The sequence below is a fragment of the Tamandua tetradactyla genome, chromosome 3 (assembly GCF_023851605.1).
Source record: "Tamandua tetradactyla isolate mTamTet1 chromosome 3, mTamTet1.pri, whole genome shotgun sequence".
Classification (NCBI taxonomy): Eukaryota; Metazoa; Chordata; class Mammalia; order Pilosa; family Myrmecophagidae; genus Tamandua; species Tamandua tetradactyla.
The window spans coordinates 163,530,890-163,552,409 of NC_135329.1; the positions used below are offsets into that span (position 1 = coordinate 163,530,890).

At 36.3% G+C, this 21,520-nt stretch overlaps 3 protein-coding genes across 22 annotated transcripts in view; 1 reads left to right on the top strand and 2 right to left on the bottom strand.

Moving 5' to 3' along the window:
• The window catches only part of OSGEPL1 (O-sialoglycoprotein endopeptidase like 1), an 84,556-nt gene extending 82,512 nt beyond the window's left edge, over window positions 1–2,044 (bottom strand). For 7 of the 8 annotated variants that reach the window (XM_077154440.1, XM_077154443.1, XM_077154442.1 and 4 more), the window contains exon 1: window positions 1,827–2,044. In XM_077154440.1, the coding sequence (XP_077010555.1) occupies window positions 1,827–2,044 (218 nt within the window). The remainder of the gene's footprint in view (window positions 1–1,826) is intronic. The other variant, XR_013172961.1, reaches the window with a different exon arrangement.
• On the bottom strand, window positions 1,956–21,202 carry ORMDL1 (ORMDL sphingolipid biosynthesis regulator 1). Of its 4 annotated transcripts, XM_077154447.1 has the most exons (5): window positions 21,065–21,202; window positions 19,191–19,371; window positions 13,872–14,023; window positions 3,706–3,809; window positions 1,956–2,064 (listed from the first exon to the last, which is right to left on the bottom strand). In XM_077154447.1, the coding sequence occupies exons 2-4, from the start codon at window positions 19,362–19,364 to the stop codon at window positions 3,707–3,709; spliced, it is 429 nt and encodes a 142-aa protein (XP_077010562.1). In that variant the 5' UTR covers window positions 19,365–19,371; window positions 21,065–21,202; the 3' UTR covers window positions 1,956–2,064; window position 3,706. The 4 variants fall into 4 exon arrangements, with proteins under 4 accessions (XP_077010562.1, XP_077010564.1, XP_077010561.1 ...); XM_077154446.1 differs by lacking the exons at window positions 1,956–2,064; window positions 3,706–3,809 and adding an exon at window positions 3,832–10,672 and having other exon boundaries at window positions 21,065–21,201; XM_077154448.1 differs by lacking the exons at window positions 1,956–2,064; window positions 3,706–3,809 and adding an exon at window positions 10,700–12,381 and having other exon boundaries at window positions 21,065–21,201.
• PMS1 (PMS1 homolog 1, mismatch repair system component) overlaps window positions 3,315–21,520 on the top strand; it is a 124,703-nt gene continuing 106,497 nt past the window's right edge. For 5 of the 10 annotated variants that reach the window (XM_077154431.1, XM_077154425.1, XM_077154432.1 and 2 more), the window contains exon 1: window positions 3,315–3,478. The gene's annotated coding sequence lies outside the window, so the exon portion shown is untranslated. Of the gene's footprint in view, window positions 3,479–3,500; window positions 3,922–3,947; window positions 4,107–19,215; window positions 19,374–21,221; window positions 21,401–21,520 lie in introns of those variants that run through there. The other 5 variants (XM_077154427.1, XM_077154428.1, XM_077154430.1 and 2 more) reach the window with 5 other exon arrangements.

The window sequence follows — 21,520 nt, forward strand, 5'->3', positions numbered from 1 at the left end:
AAGAAGGTAATATGAACTGTGACTACATGACCAGTTGCAGAAATGAGGACTATGATTGTGTGAATATTTCCCCCCTGTTTTGGAATGAGTATGTTTGCATTTGCACATAAGCAAACATCTTGTTTTCCTCTTATCATATAAGTTGTATTGTTCATGTTATAGTATTTAAGTCATAGGATATGAAGTTTAAGAACGAATGTTACCTAAGGACTTGCACCCTATTCTCGAGTGATGTAGAATATTTCTGTTTGTACGCAGGACAGCTTAGTATTGTTAGGCGAAACATATGTCTGTTACTGTGTTCTGTTTAAAAATTAAACATGTTTCAAGGTTATGTGAACTGCTGCCAAGTTGACAAGGGGTGGACTGTGATGGTTAGGTTCTGGTGTTAACTTGGCTAAGTGATTATGCCCAGTTGTCTGGTCAGGCAAGCACTGGCTTGACCGTTGCTGCAAGGATATTTCATGGCTGGTTGATAAACAAGAGGCTGGTGTATTAAATCATCAATCAGGTGATTACATATGTGGCTGATTACATCTGCAATCAACTAAGGCATGTCTTCCATAATGAGACAGTCCAATCAGTTGAAGACGAAGAAGAGAGACTCTTTCACTGCTTCTTCATCCAGCAAGCCTCTCCTGTGGAGTTCATCAGACCCTTCATCAGAGACATCAGCTTCACAGCCTGACCTATGGATCTGGTCTCTTCCATTCTCAGTTGATGAGACATCTACTACATTATCTTTCATACCATATTATCATTTGAGGCCTACTCTCCCTCTTCATGTATATTATTTATAATAGTTTAGCACGATAGACTAGACGCTGATTCAGAGCATACCCTGCCTCCTGGAGAACATTGTCCCAAATGTCCCCCCCACCCCAAACAATCCTATAAGGCAGCTGTTATCTTTCCCACTTTACTGATGTGAACACAGAATCAAAGAGGATAAGAAATTTGCCTCAAATCACAGAGCCAATACTAACGGCCTGATTCAGGATTAAATCCAGGTTACATGATTAAAAAATAACAGGTTTCTTCACTATTCATATTTTGTAAATTGATAGCTTGTAGGCCTATTTGATCTGTAGAGTATTTGAACATATTTTGAATTATTACTAATTCAAAATAATCTGGAGATATATTAAAAATCTGGATTTAAATTTTCTCTTGAAAATTCTGATGATCTAATTAATAACATAAGGCCTACATTCCTGCATAGTAACAATCAGCTGAAGCTGAGTAACAATCACTGCCAGATATTTTCTATTTACATCCAGCCCAGTTATTTATGTAACCTGTTTACAGGCCTCTAGACCTCTGCAGACATTGAGTTTATAAATCTAGCACCATTTTATGCTTTTATACTAGTATAAAATGTATTATTAGTAGTTATTTAAGTACCAACACAAGTTTTATGTAAAAATGTGAAGTTTTTTTTAAAAAGAAGTGATTGACATAGGCTAGAAATTGGCTTATGCTTTCCTAGAACTTCAGTTGACAGCACAAAACGTACAGGTAGAGAAAAGAGGAAAAAGCATTACTGTAGAGAAACTATCAATAAGTACTGGAGTTGGGGATGAGCTAAGCTTCTTTTTGGCAGTAAGATTACCTAAGGTTGGGACCTATTGTGGAGAACTTTAGAAGCCAGGTAAGGGACTTGAGGTTGTCTGGTAGGAGTTGTTAGAAAACTCTGCACAAAAAAAATAGGAAATGTGCTTCTAAAATTCAATTTTTACATCTGATAAATGAAAAAGAATTTTGCAATTCATTTTATTATTGTTTTTCCCCCCAAAGTGGAAACTACTAAGAAAATGTCTACTTACTTTAAATGAACTTCAGTTTGGGAATGTATTGCTTCTCCCAACACATTTCCAGTTTCATCCACTACTGCAGCTGCTGTATCATCACAGCTGGTTTCAATTCCCAATACTAGTTTATGAAGAAAGAGTTTTCCAGGATGAAGAGTAGAATTTCTTAAAAATTCAGAAATTTTCTTTTTTGATGGTTTGGAAAAAAATCCTATCTTATTTAATATTTGCATATTTAATCTATAAAAAATTCCTGTAAAAGAATCAAAGAAACAAACATTATTTGGAACTGGCATTAGCATTCAACAACTACTGTTTATAACTAGCCACCTATTCAGTTAAGCAAAATTTTGAAAGCTTGGTTTATTTTTCAATCTATTGTTTTATAAAATTATAGGAAAGTTTGTAAAAGTTAGCAAAATGTTTAAAAAGCTGTAACATGCCAGTGAACATAAATGGTAGAATGAATACAATGCTCTTAACAGTGAAAACTGGGAAGTCGACATACAATTTTTTTGTGTTCTATTATCTTCATGCTGTAATCAAACTATTCATTATTTTTTATAAGAGTTACTATTACAGTATGATACGTGCATGGTAATCTACTGAAAGGTGCTATTTAAACTTTGATAACTAAGATTAAAAGACAAAATTTGCTTTTTAAAAAATCAAGCGATAAAAACAAAAAGTGAGAAATAAAGCCATTTCTCTTCCTGGAAACATGAAATTTAATCATTTGATTCAAACACAAGACTTCATATAAAGCACACAAATCAAGATTTATCCATGTAGTTTAGAAAGTGTTCTCATAAATCACATCTTAAAGGAACATTTCTACTAAAACGACTGCAATCTGATACCTATTTTATCCCTTATCTTTCGAATTAAATTTCAATTTTTGTCACAGGTTTATTACAAGGATCTTTCCAAATTCTTTTTTCCAAAATAACCCATCGCTAAAGCACCCTGGTTTCTGCACACTGTTAAATACCTCATTCCATCCCCCACCCCAAGCAACCCATCCTGTAACTTTTCCAGATGTTTAAGAAGGTCCTTTCCCTTCCACATTAATGGACAAAACTGTTTTGCAAACAAGAGCAAATAACATTGGGCCTTTTATTGTTCAGCTGGGGTAGAGGGCATCCAGGGATTAGAAATGAACGCCCTATTCGCAGATGACAACTGCGAATTCCTCAAGGGAATTAGATTTGCACCAAATCTGGGCAAGGGTACTGTCTAGCCCGGGTAAGCGACTAGCGAGAACGACACCCTTAGTGCCCCAAATCCTCATGAGTGAAGAAGACTTGGCTATTGCTGGTCTCTGATCGCCCTAAGAGGGTGCAAAGAGGTCTAGAGCCGCTTTTGCAGGAGAACGAAGGCATCAGTGGGGAGAAAGGTGAACAGTTTAACCCACCTTTCTCGTGAGCCGCAGTAGCTAGTTTTCGTCTACCTTTCCCTAGCAAAGATCCACTGCCCTCTCTCGTGTACAAGCGCCGACCTGGCTACCCGGAAGTGATGTCATCAACGCAGTGCGAGCGACGCGGGCGACAGGTCGGCTTGCCGTTGGTTGCTCTACCCAGCGACGATGGAAGACGAAGTAAATAGAAGCACAAGTACTTTCTTTTTGTTAGAGGCTGTACATGCGCTTAGGCATTTCTCCCAGACTTGTAAGTAACGATACTTCTACAGGGTTACACAGCTATTGAGTAATCCAAAGGAGGCCTTAGATAGGTTTGTCTGACTCTACAGCCATGTCCTTTGAGTGTTACCGTGAGAAAAAAAAAGATGGGGAAGATTTCTCATCTTATTTCAGGGGGACTGTCATCAAATCTAAAGGTTGCGGCCTGAGACATCTAACATTTTCGCAGAAATGGGGTGGAAACTAGGGACGCACCCTAGAACATCTGCCAGGTTCCGAGAGACCGGAAGTGTTTCCCGTGGACATTCCAAACCGTTACTTCCGTCTTCTTTTGGAGTAAGATGTTTGCGGCCGGCTCACTTTTGTAAGGGAAAAAAAAAAGTTGAGGACGTTGAGTTAACAACACAAAAAATCCTATTTTCGTAGTGCGTTTTGTGGCCGTTCCTAAGCACGTTCACAACCTTCAGCATGGTATTTTGCATCTCCTTCAACTTTTTTTTTTTTTTTTACTTATTGGTATGTGAACTTGCTGTCATTTGTTTGGATGGATTTGTTCCTATTCTTTTCCCCAGCTGGCTGTAAGATTTCATTAAGCAAGGACCACATAATGCAACGGTGGACAGGGCTGGCATCTGACTGCCTTACACTGTTTAAGAGTAAGCAAATATTCCAAGAAATGATCATGATGATGAATTTGCAACTATGTGATCATATTGTGAATTACTGATTATATATGTAGAACGGAATGATCAAAAGTTAAGAATGTTTGAGTTTGGTGGGGTTTTTTTTGGCATTTTTTAAAAAATAAAGAGTAAGTAGAGCACATGTCTGGAACTCAGAATTATGGCCTATTGGTAGTTACACTTATGTCCGTTCATAATTACTAGAAATTTGATGAGTTTTATTTTGGTTGGGAATTGTGTTTCAAAAATTTGTGTAACAGTAACAACAGTATCAATAAAATGGCACTTGCTATGTGCCAGTGGCTTAGCTTCCTATGTGCTAAAATGAGTTTATACAATGATTTGTCTTAACAGGAATTAATTGGTTCACAGTTTCAGAGGCTCGAAGTCTTGGTGCCTCCCAGGGTCTGTATCTTGTGATTGACTGGCAATCTTTGGGGTTAATAAGAAATGATACTTGTATCCATTCCACATATTTGGAATATGTATATATATTTCGCCCAAGTTCTTTATTATACTTGAGGAGAGGATTAGAGAATTATTGGGCTTGTCTGGGCTGAATACTTTTAAACTGGAACAGAAATTAGGATAAAAAGAAACAAACACCTGAGTCACTGCACTAATTTTATTTTTGACAGCAGGTAAAATGGAAGAGTTTCTATTTGCATTCTCTTACCTGTCTACCTTCCCTGCCCAGTGCTACTCCAAATTTCCTAGCAGATTCTTTTACCTAGACCTGTCTTTTTAATACCAAACATGTTCACATTTCTCATATCAGCACATACTATGTTATTGCTTTGGAAATTACTCTTATCTGTCCTGTTAGACGACTAAACCACATTGGTCTATACTGCGTTATTGTATTTGTCTTCTTCATGATTAGCATGAGTGTATTTTGGGGTCACATTTACAGTGACATGAAACTAGGAGAAATACATGAAAATCAGGATTCAACTTGGTCTAGATAAGCTGAATCAATTGGCCAAAATCTAAGATTGGGTTTCATAGGGAAAAATAAGTAATAGTCTTTAGTTTAAATCCACTTAATAAGTATTGAAGGGAAGCCACCATTTAATAGCACTACTACATGTTGAAGACTTAAGGAGTTAGTGTATATAAATTTAATCAGCGATTTTTGGCTGTCAAAAATAGCTAGTGATAGCAGGCTGCATTTGAAAGAAAAACAACATCAGAACAAGGGACGTCGTACTGTTGTATTTAGCTCTGTATTACTAATAGTAACACAAACTGGAACTTAGTGCAGAATTACCAAAATAGTGGGAGAAACTTGAAATCATGTCTGTGGAGAATGGTGAAGACTCTAGTAATGTTTAATTAGTACTGCTGATAAAGTTACAAGTAAATACTTGAAGGGTTATCATGTGGCGTAAGAATCAGATTTTGGATATGTTGAACAAGTTATAGTTTCCATTACAAAAGTGGAATGCCTGTTTTTTAAGTTTTCCCTATTAGTGTTAGAAATCATTGGACAGGTGGTGGACAAGGAAGGTTCAAGCTAAGTAAAAGGGTTGAAATACATGGTCTCTAAGGTCTTTTTCCAACTTTTAACATCATATAGCTCTATAAAGCTAATACACACAGATATTGGAACACAGGCCTACCCATCCATTTTTACATTGTCTATGGCTGTTTTCATACTACACTGACAAAGTTGAATAGTGTAACGGAGACCTGAAGGGCCACAAATCCTTAAATATTTACTATCTTGCACTTTATAGATCAGTTGCCAACCCTTGGTTTATTTAACAGTATTGTACCAATGTTAATTTCTTAGTCTTGATAAATATCCCCTGGTTATGTAAGATGCTAACATTAGAGGAAGCTGGATGAAGGGTATATGGAACATTGTACAAACTTTGCAACTCTTCTGCAAATATGAAGTTATTTCAAAATAAATGTTTAAAAATAATTTCTAATGTTTTATGAATCAGTGACAAGCTAGTAGGGGTTATTTTAGGGCAGTAGAAGAGAGAATTCTTTTCCACATTGATGAAAATTTTCAGTGTATACTACCACTAACCCTGCCAAAAACTACTGGTGGTTATTTGGGTTAAGTGCTTGGTGATTTATAGTTTTTATTGTATAAGCACATCTATTATTTGTTTACTGTACTCTATTTTATTTTTGATATTTCTACTCTAAAATTCGTATAAGTAGGAATTATAAAAAGTGTTTGATCCCGGACAACCTTGTTTTTGAAATGTCTTAAAGATCGCTGCTGCTTATTAATGGATAGAATTTGGCCTTACAGAGCAATCCTAATGAATAATCAGATTCTTATTCTACTATATATTTTCATTTCTTCAGCAGTTTCGTAAAGCATAATATAAAAGACAACTTTAAAGCTATACATATTTGAGATATGCAGTAAGTATACTATAAGTGAAGAAAAGGCAATTGTATTGTTTTACTTTCAAGTATTTGGTCTGCTTAATCTTTACCCCGGAGAATGTCAATGTTATGATCTCAGCTTTCTTTGGGTTTTCTATAAGGATAAAGGCATGGTAGTTGGCCAACAGCCCTGTATTACTCTGAGAGTGAAAAAGAAAAAAAAAAGTGAGTCAGTAGAGGCATCCTTCTGCCTTAAGCAGTGAGGTGTTTCATTAACATAGCCATTTGATACCCAGGATAAAACAAAACATTCTATTTTGATTTGCAGGTTGGTGAAAAAAGGTTTTCAAAATGGAAAGAAATTAGGAGGGAAATTTTATGTATTTTTTCATATATAATAGATTATATATTTGAGTCTTACAGTGCCTGCTGTTGTAATTTTTACAAACAGCAGTGACTAAATTATTATAAACAATGGTAACCAGAATTATAAACATTTATTAATATAAACTATTTAAGTGTCACAGCAACCATGAAAGGCAAGTAATTTTACTGCCCTCATTTTATACATGAAGAAATCAAAAGGAGCAATTAGTTTGCCCAAGGTTATGCAACCAGTAGGCAGTGGAGGTGGAATTTAAATTTAGGTCTGTGTGGTAGTTAGATTCACTTGTCAACTTGGCCAGGTGAAGGTACCTAGTTCTTTTGCTGTGGACCTGAGTCAATGATACGGGAACCTCATCTGTTGCTGATTATATCTGCAGTCAGCTAGGAGGTGTGCTGCTGCAATGAATGAATTGGCTGGCGCTTAAATGAGAGCGCGCAACGTAGCACAGCCCAAGCAGCCCAGTATACTTCAGCTCAGCACTTGCAGCTCAGCCCCGGCCTTTGGAGATGCAGAAAAAAATCACCCTGGGGAAAGCTGTTGGAACCCAGAGGCCTGGAGAGAAGGCCAGCAAATATCACCCTGTGCCTTTCCACGTAAGAAGGAACCTCAGTTGAAAGTTAGCTGCCTTTCCTCTGAAGAACTAATGAAATAAATCCCCTTTTACTAAAAGCCAGTCCGTCTCTGGTGTGTTGCATTCTGGCAGCTAGCAAACTAGAACAGTATGCCTTCCACAAATCCTGATGCTCTATCTAAAGAGTTTCAAGACAAAGGACTATAAAACTTTCTGAAAAAAATACACTAAACCTACTAAAGGAATAAGTGTTTTATTAAGCAGATTAATTCACCTGCTCTAAAAATAACACTATCATTATCTTTAAATTAGCAGTGCTTAACCTTAAAATCAGTATGGAGAAGCTGAAATACATCAGGTGTAAATCAAAATAGCTCATCTTAAACTGTTAACATTAATCATACAGAGAAAACACTCAATTTATATAGATTGTTCTGAGCTGGATACCTGTCAAACTAACAATTGTTTTTGTCCCCCCCCACCCCAAGATTTAGTTTTAAATGTGAATTATCAGAATATGTACCCATATTCCAGAATTTCATGGATGACACTTTAAAGTGTTTTTAAGGCAAAGTTTTCTTTTCTTTTTACATTAAACTGTAAGAATTTAGTAAAATTGGCAACAGTTTCTGTATTTAACACACCATTCACCTAGGTGCTAAGTCCAAAAACCTAGAAGTTATTTTAATTCTCACCCTTAAACTCTTCCTATTTCCCACTGTCAGTACATCAGTATCTTATGGGATATACCTGCAAAGCACATCTCAAATCTGACTTCCTCTTATCTGCTACTTCTCTAGTCCAAGCTACAATTGTTTCTTGCCTGCAGTGTGGCTTCCTAACTATTCTTCCTGCCTATTTCCTTATAGTTTATTCTCAAAAATAGCCAGTGACCTTTAAACCAAGATCAGATCTCTTTATTCTCCTATGTAAAACTCTTCAACATCTGTCATGCTTAGAATAAAATCTACTCTGCTTTGGTCTGTAAAGCCCTATATGATCTGTGCCCTACCTACTACTCCTCTGACCTCATATTTGCTACCATTCTCTTCCTTGCTTATCCTTTCTAGCTCCAGTGAATGTCCTGTTTTTCCTCAAATACACCACCCTCATTCCTGTCTCCGAACCTTAATATTTGTCATTACCTTTATTGGGAATGCTCTTTCCCCAGATCTTTGAATCATTTGTTCCTTTTCGTCAGGTCTGTGTTCTTGTGTTACCTTCTCAGATAGATCTTCAGGGGTGACTTTCTAAAACAGCTCCCCTGCCATTCAGCTGCTTAAACTTTTTCCCCAAAGCACTTATCACTACATAAAATATGCATTTTTAACTCATTGGTTATCTGCCTTCAAAGAGAACATAAGCATATAGGGGGGAGATTTGTTGTCTGATTTATATACCATATTCATTTGCAACAGCTAGAATAATACCTAGCTCAGAGCAGGCTCTCAAATATCAACATTAGAGGGGCGAAAGTAGGGGAAAATAGCAGAAGAAGTTGTATATCAGAGGTAGATTTTTATATTTGAAATCTGTACAAAAATGTAAGCCTTTGGAGATAATTAAGCTTTACAGTGAAAAAAGACTAATGTTTTTGGCTACCTTAATTCAATTGTAATTTTGATGACTGAATTTGGAAATTCTGAAATAATCTTACACCAAGGAAAATTTTTATTAGAGTACAGACTACCAGTTATTGAAAAATACATGGGAAAAGACAAACCATACAAAGGCAGTACCATACAACTGATTTCTAAACTCAATACTTTTGAAATACAAAACAATGATCATACCCTGAAAAGTCAGTTTATTGAAACAAATTGATTTTTAAATTGGTCCATAACTCTTCACTCAATTTCATTTACAAATGTTACTGAGATTTTCAGTTTCATTCCATATCAGAATTTTGTTTTTCTGATAGACTTACTTCTCAAAGTAGCATATGGTTATTTATTGTAAGCAAAGTCAGCAACTATAAAAAGTTTCCCCTAGTCACAAGAATTTCAACATGGTTGAAATTCAGTGTGGTTGCTGCTTTGGAAATAGTTACCATTTTGAGTCATCTACACCAAAACCCATGTCCTAAAGGCAAAAATTATTAATGCAAAATACTGGATTTGAGAGCAAGAGGACTAAGAAAAAAAAAATTATATTTTACTGCAGACCTGTGAAAAAGATTCTTATTATTTACTTTGGTACTATTGCTAGAGAAGACGGTTCTGCCAGAATACAGGTAGGCTATATAGCTGTCCATGTTGTATTTCTTTTTCTAAAGAATGACAGACTTTAACAATTAAGTTGCTCAACGAAATAAGCAGAGAATTTTAAATTATCATATACTTTAACTGCTTGAAATGAGTTATTTTAATTGGTTTAGCAACCTTTGATCTGGAAAGGCAGCAAAACCTAGTTTGTTCCAAAATTATAAGGCTGACTCAGACGCTGCTTGTAAGATGCCTGGCTATCTTCTATCACCAATCAATCATGAAGGTGGACCTTCATGAACTCACTAACTTAATAAATGTAAAAATAAACCTCATCTATCAACACACAATGTTAAGTCAGCAAAACCAAAAAAGTATACTTAAAAAATAAGGAAGTAATTGGCTTGTAAAAAACAAAAAGGTAGGAATATATATGCAATACAAACCATGTATATAAACTTTTAAATAGATTATTCTGGTTTTATGTAAGTCTGCTTAAACCTGACTGACTGAATGATTGGAAATTTTCTTCTCCTACATAATGCCCATTCATTATAAACTAAGCTAATTCTAGTTTCTTAGAAACCTCTCATTTCCTTGGATTTATTTACTACACCCTCACTCTAGAGTCATTTAACTTATAAGCCGGGCCTGCCCAGCCAGCCTGTAAAGCCTCTCTTTAGAAATACACCAGATGGATTAAACACTTACAAGCATCTTCTAGGAAAAATCTGCACTTGAAAACAGCCTATAAAAGAACCAGTAATTGGCCCTTCAATGCAGATTCCTCTTATTTCACATTATCACAGAAACAGTGCAGTACACTGTCTGCACCTTCCTTACAGGAAGCTCAGTAGCTACAAAAGTTTTGTTCAGTTTCAACACATTTCAATACTTATTAATTCCAAAGATCCGAACACCATGTAGTTGTGGCATTTTGGGAATTAGTACACTCAGGAGAGAAGCTGTGTTTAAGATGAAGTGGGTTGGATCATACTTTGTATAGAAACTTGCCAGAAAATATCTGTAGAAATAAAAAGTTAAGAATATAAATAACATCTAAAACTGCAATTACTTAGAATTAAAAAATAATATAGGTAGGGAAAAAGACCATTGAAATATAAATATTTGAAAGAAGAAACATTTTTGAGCACCAAAACAAGAGGAGACATTTTAGTTTGCGGGTCAAAATTAATTTGAATTGGGATTTAAATTTTTGTTTCATGGACATACATGTGCACATTTTGCATTTCTACAATTATGTTACACATATTTAAAAGAACACATTGCTACTTTGTATTCTTTAAAGCAGAAGGTTTTCAGACCAATTAGGATTTATATACCTCCTGAGATTTCAGGTGCAGTTTTGTCTTTATATATTTCTGAAGAGAAGCACCACCGATCATATGATCCACCAAAGGTTAAGAATCACTGCTGCAAAGCTTTGAAAAATGGAGTTTTAGTGCATTAATACAATACAGTATCTTTGAGAGAAAACAAATACTTGGTTACCCTTCTGATTTTCTCATTTCCGTACTGTAACTGAATAGGTTAGTAACCTGTTTAATTGGAAACTTGAAAAACACTTGTACGATTCCAGCTATTTTTCTGTAACTGAACAGAAAGAGAGCCAACATCTGAGAATTTGTTTTAACAAGCCTAAGCCACCTTTAAGACCATAAATCACCAAACCAGAAATGTCTGGTCTAGTTGTACCCAAGGATATGTCACAATACAGACACATCATCTGGCTACTAAAAGAGTGTCGTAATAATAATAAGATATGAAGAATAAAACATAGTATTTTATTTGATCACAATAAAGAAGTTAGTTTCCCTATGAGTAAGTGTTTGCCTAATTTACTTTTAGAGTAAACAAGGAGAGTATTCTAATAGGCTTTCCTCTATCTACCATTATTAGTTTCTCATAAGAGATGAAGAACTTGGTTAGAAAAATACAGCTGTTTCCAAGTATGACTAAAAACCTCACAGTCAGAGACCTATATACATTTTCAGAACCATCTAGGTTGAGAAATACTACAATCTTACAACTATTTCATTAACTACAGAGACAAAATTCTTTTTTGTGAATAAACCATATTCCTCAATCTTCATTTTAAATCCTTTCTTCTTGCTTTCATACCCTTTAAGACTGTTTTTATATTTCTTTCACTGAACAAAATAAGATATGACTAGCATTTACTAAGCTCATTTGATTTCCCATCATTATGAGTTTAATCTGTAATCTGATAGGTTGGAAATAATTCTTCTTGGAGTGGATTAATTTGTCATATTTCAGTATATATCCCTTTTTAATCATTTAATGAAAACTGTGTAGATTATATGAAAATTATTTGACTATTTAAAAAACCTAGACAGCCCTCCAAGGGGAAGCAAAACACAAGTGGGAATCAGTTTGGGAGGACTTATCTGCCAAGGGGTATACTGGAAAGAAACCTGTATTAGAAGTCAGAAGTTTAAAGTTTAATCTGGCTCTTGTCACCAATTAGCTGTTTCGACCACTGCCCATTTCTGGGCAAGGTAATGAATGCATTCAGTCTGTCTCTTTATCTAAAAATCTGGGATAACACTGCATCTCCCACCTACCTCACAAATGATGATCAAATAAGAAAATATGAAAGCTCTCTGAAAAGTATCAATGCTATATAGATGGCTTTAATGCAGTTTCTTCAATTATGTAAGGAATTTAATCACAGAATGTTTGAAATCATACCTGTGGGTCAAAAATATATTTTTAGAGATATGGAGGTTGTACATAGGTACATGTTAGTTGACTTTTTTTGTGCTAGCTCTACCTGAACATTCAGTATATGCCAGGTTTTACATTATTATAATATAACCCTTAATATTTTATACATGAGAAAACTGGGCCTTTCAAGAAAATGGCCAAAAGTGATATAGATGGAAACATAAGACTATCTGATTAGCATTGTTACTGCATAGATCTTTGTTAAACCAGATCATTTTTCTTTTGAGGTTAACTTTACATGGGGTCAAACCAATCAAAATTTTTAAGAATTTCCTCAAAGTGCATTATGTACAAGGAAAAAAGACACCTACCAATCTGTGACCAGTTTATTCCTTCTATTTGAAAATGCCTTTCCTTATTAAACATTTATCCAAAATGTAACTTTCAAGGGATTCTAACACCTTTAAGAAGTACTATTTCAAAGGAATCTAAGCACTTACAACCTCTTCAATGAAATAAAGTATTTATAATAAAAGGGAATACAAAGTGGTATAATGAGGTTTATATAACAACTACTATGGAAGTTCAAATCAGGGCATTATCACTGACAGTTGGGTGCTAAGGAAAAGACCTCACTGAGGGGACAGGATTTAAATTTGAATAAATTTTTTTATAAAAATAAACTAAGGGGAAGGCATTTTAGGTAGAAGAGATTATTTGAACAAAGGCATAGAAATACAACTACACATGAAGAATTCAAGAAATGTTGCCCAGAAAAGGTTGACCAAGTGGGAGTTGGTCGAGGATAAAATATTCACACAAAAGGAAAATGAAGTATGAGGCATTTTTTTGGAACACCCTAAAAATCAAGTAAAAGGAAGAAATTGAATGCCAGGTTCAAAGTTCAATGTTTTACATATAAATATTTTACCATTTATTTCTTAGAGCATCACCACTGAGGTAGGTATCATTAATTTGATTTTTATATATGAGCAAACCAAGCTGGCTAAGTAACAGATCCTAAGATTCAACCCAGGTCTATCCCACAATGAAAGCCTGAAAGCTTGACATCTTTTTTCTCTAAATCATATATTCTTTCCCAAGGAATTTAAACATCCAGTTGGATGTGGCTGCTTAATTAAATGCTTCTGAAATTATCCAGATCATTGTTTTGGAAGATTAATCTGATAGTGCAATACAGAATATGATTATGTGTTTAGTTTTCTTATAAGCAGGTTCATAACAGGAACAAGAAAATATTTGACCTGTAAATCCCAGAATGTCTGGGTATACTGATAAGCATCTACTGTTGATTCCATTTGCATCGACTGAAGTGAGAACTGGCTTATTACTAACTTGTAAAAATTTTGTCTGCATTTTATAGTCTATCTGATGTAACTACTTATTAATAGGGCTTAGCTTTTCAGTAAAAAATTCTGTTTCTAATTCAATCTGATAAAAGGATATCTTCCTCTCATCCCATCCTTCTCATAGCTAAAATTTATGCCACTTACAAAATTATTGGTGAGATTGTGAAAAACTTCCGTGAAGATGTAAACTGTACTCCATAGTCCAGCTGTTCCCAATGAGTTAGGAGCCTTGCTCTACCTTGGTCAGGGGTTTCAAAAGGTGTTCCTTTCACTGCATGGAAAAAGACATACATTCCCTGGAAAACAAGGGGATATACAGTCAACATCAAATGCAAATTAATCTGTTACCAGCATTTACATAGTCTGCATCTACGGTTAGGGGCCCCTCCATACTTTTCTTGGCAGGACTTTTTAGATAGCATAATGGTCTGTTTGTCATTAATATCTAATAAGCTTCAAGATCCTTGAGAGCAGGATCTGATTATCTTCTTCACCAACCTATGTGTCTCAAAGCAAGTGCTAAATAAATAGTTTGCGATTAGAAAAAAAGGAGATAATTCTGGGTTACATGGGACAGATTGTGATTTAAATTAACAGCTCAAGTTTTAAGCTTTCATATTATAGTGGTAGGCTGTGGTCATTTTCTTTATGTTAAAAAAAGAAGTCTTCAGGGATATATAAAAACTATTTGGAATATTTTGATACAAAAGGTTAACCAAAACCAGTTTACATTTTCTCATTGTAAGGGAAAAAACACAAACAAAAAGTAACACTAGGGTAGCTTTACATCATCACATTTAGATTCTCTAACACCTTTCCATTTATAGGATTGTCTTTATTCCAATGTGTAGAAAAGCTTTCTTCAGTGTCATAGTAATAAATTTGATACTTCTTGTTCTAGTCTGCTAGCTGCCAGAATGCAACACACCAGAGACAGATTGGCTTTAAATAAAAGGGGATTTATTTCATTAGTTCTTCAGAGGAAAGGCAGCCAACTTTCATCTGAGGTTCTTTCTTATGTGGGAAGGCTCAGGAAAATCTCTGCTGGACTTTTCTCCAGGCCTCTGGGTTCCAACAACTTTCCCCAGGGTGATTCCTTTCTGCATCTCCAAAGGCCTGGGCTGAGCTGTGAGTGCTCAGATGAGGTATGCCAAGCTGCTTAGGCTGTGCTACGTTGAACTCTCTCATTTAAGCACCTGCCAATTAAATCAAACATCATTCATTACAGCAGGCACGCCTCTTAGCCGACTGCAGATGTAGTGAGCAACAGATGAGGTTCAGGTACCAGTGGCTCATGTCCACAGCAACAGAACTAGGCACGTTCACCTGGACAAGTTGACAACTGAATCTAACTACCACACTTGTAAAATAACTAAATAAGATCTCTGTATCAGGGGAAACTTATTTTGAAAATATTTTAATATTAGGATAGCCTTGCTTCAACAGTTCTCTTCGAAGGCATCAAAGATGGCTGGGTAATAGGTACAATATTTAACTCAATTCACTTTTGAAATCACCATTGTGTCTCTATAGTGTTTCATTTGTAGTCAGTTTTTAAAAGTCAGTAAAAAACATCACCAATGTCAGATGATATGTTTAAACATCTAATTTTGTGATTAATTAGGGAAAAACAATGTAGACTAGATTTGGTTTCTTTAAGATTATGATGCCCATTTAGACAGGAAGTGTTTCATTTCTGGATCATTGTTTGAGGCACTGGTAACAGAATAAAGCCTAAATATTACGAAACAAATTTTTCCTCTAGAAGCCATGCTGTGACGTCATTTTTTGTGCCTGAACTTGTAATAAACTATGGAAAAAAATAGATAAATTAGTGGATTTGAAATTTTATACTAGTATATTAGGTTAAGAAGGCCCATCCTTTCAAATCTTGGCCTACGTCCTAGTTATTCCATTAGGCAATTCAAAAGTTGTTTACTGCCATAACCCCTATGCTACAGAGGAATGAGGTCATGTTCAATTGGATTTAACACAACCAACATTTGATAAGGGGTTAATACATAACACAGCACATGTATGCACATATGGAACTGAACGGGCTCCTGCCTTAAAACCACTCAGTCATCCAACGGGGGGGTCAGGAAATAAAAAGATATGCATAAAAACTAGACTGTAGGACAGAAATTGCTATCAAAGGTACTATCAGAGCACTCTGGAAATGCAGAGGATAGAAAGGTTCCTTGTTGCTAGGGGAAAAGACTTCATGCCACCTTGTCAATTACTTCAATCTTGAAAGTCTCGTTCAAATGACAACTCCTTAGTGAAACTCTCCTGCTTATGTGCTGGCATAGAATTTTGTTGAAAGTACTTTTATTATAGTGTAATAGATTGTGTTGAGTTTGCATACTGTTTGTTTTCCCATTAGCCAGAATACTTGAGGAACAGAGGCTGGTACACAGCAAGTATTAGATATGTTATAAAATGACATTAAGCCAAGGAGTGTAAGCACTCGGAAACCAGTTTTACTTAGACTATAAAGGGGATAGGAAGCAGAAATTTCATGCTTTCAAATTCAGAGAAGTATGTAACCCAAAAACGTTAGGAAACTAACCGAGACCACTTTAGAATCTGTCCATGAGAACAGCTCCTCTCATTATTTCCTTCATACCACATGCACTTACGAGGGTTTGCATATATTATTCAAACAGTTCATTTTATATACCCTTTTCAGTGATAAGACTAATATCTTATCTAACCATTTATGCTGCTGTTTATTTTTAATAGTTTTTTACATAAAAATTCTAGTGATGATTTATGTCTACATCAAAAGAATTAGAAAAAGTAGTGGCCTTTAACACATACTCACTGACTCAAAATGAAGAGAATTCTTATTCATTTAAAAAGCTGGCATAAGAATTCTGTGAAGGATTTATATCTCTAGGAGTGAACTGTAGCAATAAAAAAAAATCAGGTTTTTACTGTATGGTTTAGAATGGCAAATACAGTATTTCTTCAAACCAGGTACAACAATTGGGTCTATTTTCATATACTGAAAAACATTCAGAATGTATTTCACATTTTTAATTGGTTTAATTTAGGCTACCTTCAAAAACAACTTAAATTTAGAGTCATGTAATTGCTACATCTATGGCTAGTTAGGTTTTTAGTGTGGTAAACTAATAAGTCAGAAGTTTGCTTCCCCACGTGGTGTCAATTACCTATCCTTTGTCCATGGCCATATACTATGCTTCCATTCTGGTCAACAAAATTGAAAACATGAGGGGAAGTAAGGGAGATGGCTTCTAAAATACATTTAACACACATGCCATTGGAAAAGGGAAAAGTAAGTGACAATAAAGACTAATTATTCAACAAACATTTAACTAGGTCTTTAAATGTAGAGATTAAAAGATGAAAGAGATAAACTTTAAATTATAAAATTAGGATAATACATGTTAAAAGAATGCAGCATGGGAGTTGAGTAGCTTCCTGGGAAGGTGATATCTGAGTAGTGTTTTGCTGGATAAGGAAGAATTAACCAGAGCAGGAAGGAAGAAGCAGTATTAAAAGAGTGAAAGAAGCCTAAGCCAAAGCTAAAAGGAGAGCGCAAGATGATTCTCAGTATCATTAAAGCACAATGTGTGTCTGGAGATGGCTGAGATAAAGATGAGTTCTTTCTGCCTCTGCAGCATTACCAACTGGTCCAGTGTGCCACACAAGAAAGTGAAATTTTACCATGAAGGCAATGGGGACTAACTGAAGAATTTAGATAGTAACTTGAACAGAAATGCATTTTAAAAATATCACACTACCAAGCTGGATGGGGAGAGTAGAGTAGAGGAGTAGTAAGGAGACTGATTTATTGGAGTAATCCACCTCAGAAAAAACTGACAGTATGAATTACTGCAATGCCAGTGGGGATCAAGTTGAGAGATAGTAAAACAACAGAACAGACAGCACTTTGACCAAGCAGATATGGAATATAAAGGAGAGGTAGGAGTTACCTCAAAACTAGGGTGACCATATATCCTTGCCTGGGATGGTTCTGATTTACAACTATTCTCCTCAAGTAGTTATTAACAGAGCTTCCTTTTACTCTCAAAACTGTCTCAGTTAGAATGATATATATCATGTTGTTCCTTCTACATTCAGCTCTCTGCTTGGCTGATTAGGCAGACTTTAACATTGTTAGATTAAATAAGATAGGAACAAAGTTAGAGGGACATATTAGGGGTGGTAAGTGATAGATCAGGAATAGGATGAGTTCAATTTATATTTTTTTGGTTTAAGGTACCAGGTGCTCTGGTAATATAAATAAGGACATTATCATTCTACAAGTAGCAACTAAAAATATAGATAGATGAAGTAATCTAGGTAGAATATATAGCATGAGAAGAAATGAAAAAAACCTTGAGAACAGCAATATTTAGGAGAGGAAAATAGAAGTAAGACTGCTAAAGGATATAGAGAAGAAAAGGTCAGAAATATATCTAGATGTGGGAGAGAAAAACAGTGGGAAAAAAAAGGAAATATATCTAGGAGAAAGTTTCAATAAAAGGGACATGAATAGTGTCACATATATCAGAAAAGTCACTATTTGAAAACAAGTTGTTTTGCCCTATCAAAGTCTATCACATAAGGACTAGATGGACATTCACTTGTCATTTCCATTACCAAATAAATTATCTTTGTATTCCTCTAGTCAATTTCAAGTAGGCTACAGAAAATATATAATAATATTAATTTAAAAAATTTATTTCTCCTACATTTTCCTGTCTTGATGTTCCTAGTTCTTCATTCTTTGGATATCTTTATGGAAATATAAGGATTTAATTAAATGGATCTCTCCCCTTTCGATCTACTAGCTACTAAAAGTTACTATCAAGGAATTTTTTTAAAAACAGCAATTTCCAGGGCTGCATAATGTAATTAGTAGAGTCAGTCCAGCATCTGATACTTTGTAGAGATACCATAAAACACAGGGAGAACAATACTTAACATGTGGCTAAGGTACAATGAAATCCTGAATCACCTTTGATTAAGCTCAAAATACTGAAACAGGAAAGTATACAATTTAAAAATACTCAATAGGGATTGGAACTAAAGAGTTTTCATTAGACTCTAATTACCAGAAAACTTAATTACATCTTGAGAAGCATTCTGGTTAATCAACATATTATAGCCACCTGAATTATAGTGTCTTGTAATTTTTGCTAAAATAACCAGTCTAGAAAAACAATGGGGAAAAATGTCTTATTCAGAAATGGGGCCCCATGTTGAATCATAGTGTGATAGAAAAAAAAGTACTATCCTAGATTAGCATTCTTCAAAATTAAGGCATGCATACTAAAAACCACTGCACTGTGCACTTTAAATGGGTGAATTTTATGGAATGTGAATACCTCAAAGCTATTTAAAAAAATACCAAGTCATGTGGTTTTCTTCCTTATAACATAAAAAACCTTAAGCTTTTATGTATTCAGTATAAGGTGAAATTCTTACCAGATTATGTATAATATTTGTTAAGGTCCAAGCAACAGGAACACTGAAGAAGGGAATGCTGAGTAAGACAATGTGAAGCAAGCCAACTCCCAGTGTATACGTCAGCCACATACCACGGCTGTTCATTACGCGGGTATTTGGATTCACCTCACTGTGGGCAACTCCAACATTCATGTTTGCTCTGTAAGGAAGCAATGAAACAAATTTAATACTAATATAACTGGAAACCTCAACACCCCTAATTCTGACATGAAAACATAGTGTTACTTGTATTTTTTTTCTAGTTTTGAAATAGAACCCACATGCTTTCCAAAATATGCTACTTAGAGACCCGATGAGGGTAGTTAAGAGTCCTAACATCTGACTTTAATGCTAAGACAAACAAGACTTTAAAAAAAAAAGTTGAAATCCCTTTTCTAAATTTAGTCATCCAGTGTGTTGATTTTACTAAATGAAATAATGGACAAAGAAACAAACTGAAAGAGAAAAACTACATTTTCTTATATCTTGATAGCAAAATGAAAAACCAGGAGCTAAATTTACCAGCCACAGAATAAACTAATATAAAAATGCATATCTGACCTAGCCACTCTGTTTTGAGTAGCTAGACTAATGTAATGTTGGATCAAAAAAGAGTGGTCAGAATTAAAATTCAAATCCTTTCTGAATACCGAATCTCAGAGGAACATGCTGCTAATATGTGGGGGAAATTTAGATAATCAAGGGATGTTTGTTTCTCAATTTTGTGATACAATTAGGTATTTAAAGCAATGTTTTTTCTGAATATTTTAACTGTAGACAACTTCCCTAAAAGTTGTCTATTTCATTCCTTTTGGTTTTTCTTCCCCCTTTCATGTTCAACAGGAGTAGCAAAAGAAATACTGATAATCTCCCAGTTATTTTAATGATACTTGCGTGGGTCTAAGACTCCTTTAAATAAAGAAAACTCCTCGTAGAAACCGATGAGTGAGACTGAAGGAGGAAAACAGGACTAGATTACATTTAGAACAGCTCTGATTTAAAAATATATAAACCCTTTCTATTGCAGATTTGGTAGAGAAAGGGGCATTTCTCATAACGCAATCGAGCTCGAGGTTCCTGAGTACAATCCACTCCCCTCCAAAATTCTATAAAGGGATGAAGGCTTATAGGGATGAAATTTAGTTACACTAACACAAAGCAAAAGTCTCAAGTTTACGTGTGTAAATATTTTCTTCTACTCTAAACCTCTATCGTTTATCTGACATTAGTTTAAGCCCTTTAAGTTATTATACTTAGAACCTGCCACCACTCAAAACGGTTTTCCCACTTTTTACAGGACGATAAAAATAGTCGGAAGAGGCCTAAAATTTACATTTCAGTCGGAAGGCAAAGCTGAAGCGGTACTAACCCTCTCCTAATTCAGAAGACCTTTCCCAGCAGGTTTGCCGCGCTGCTTCAGAACCGGCGTACAAAGGTCTATAAAGACCGTGAGTCTCTAGGCTCTGTCCTCGCGAGTGCCTACAGAGCGGCGTCAGGCGGCGGTCCCCTTTGGGGAGCCCCGCCAGCCCCCACGTCCCGCGCAATCTCCGGCACCTGGAGCTCTACTGAGCCGAAGATCAGCAAAAAGACCCAACTGTTACCGCCGCAGCGCCTCCCCAACCCTCCCTTTCTTTCTAGGAGCTGCACATCCCGTTAGGGCCGTGTTCGACCACGGGGACTTGGGGAGTGCGCCTTGGGGGCCGCTTGGCCGGTTCGGTCACAGACCGGCCAAAAAAGGGGACATGGACGCAGCTGGCGCCCACTCTTCCCCTTTAGGCCGACCCTAGCTCATCAGCAGCCCCTATCCGACAAAGGCAGCACCACAGCCGCTGCGGCTGTCGGTGCCCACTCACCCGCCACTCCACTCCTGGCGACGGGCTCAGAGAAGCACCAGCCGGTAGCGGTGTTTCTTTACAAGCTGGACGTCAGAGGTCAGCCCAAACTGAGCGCGGCGCAGGTTGCGGAAGCCTTAGAAGCTGAACGCGCAGCCCGAGGATTGGCTGCCGGCAGCGCCAGTCTCGTGTTTCCCCGGGGGAAGGCGGGACTAAGTGCTGCCTTGCCGGTATCCGCCCCACCGCGCTCTCTTGGGGCCAGTTGGAGTCTCCAGAGGGCGGGCTAGGTGGTCTCAGGGCGAAACGCGGGCCGATTGTTGCAAGTGGATGATAATCCCTGCTTCATGCGACAGAAAGGTAGAGTCTTATGGCTGCTGGCGTTGTTAAATTCTCGAAGGTTCAAAGGCCCTCCCCTCAACTCGTCCGGATCCGGGCCCGAGCGCCCCCGAAAGCTGTGGGCGCCTGGGGACAGGGTCA

Excerpts from the sequence above, each read along its gene's own strand:
- ORMDL1 (XM_077154449.1), bottom strand. The coding sequence starts at position 19,364 with ATGAATGTTGGAGTTGCCCACAGTGAGGTGAATCCAAATACCCGCGTA. Across the intron at positions 14,024-19,190 it reads CAAATATTATACATAATCTG|GGAATGTATGTCTTTTTCCA; the intron begins GTAAGAATTTCA and ends CTTGTTTTCCAG. Across the intron at positions 10,673-13,871 it reads ACAATCTCACCAATAATTTT|ATATTTTCTGGCAAGTTTCT; the intron begins GTAAGTGGCATA and ends TTATTTCTACAG.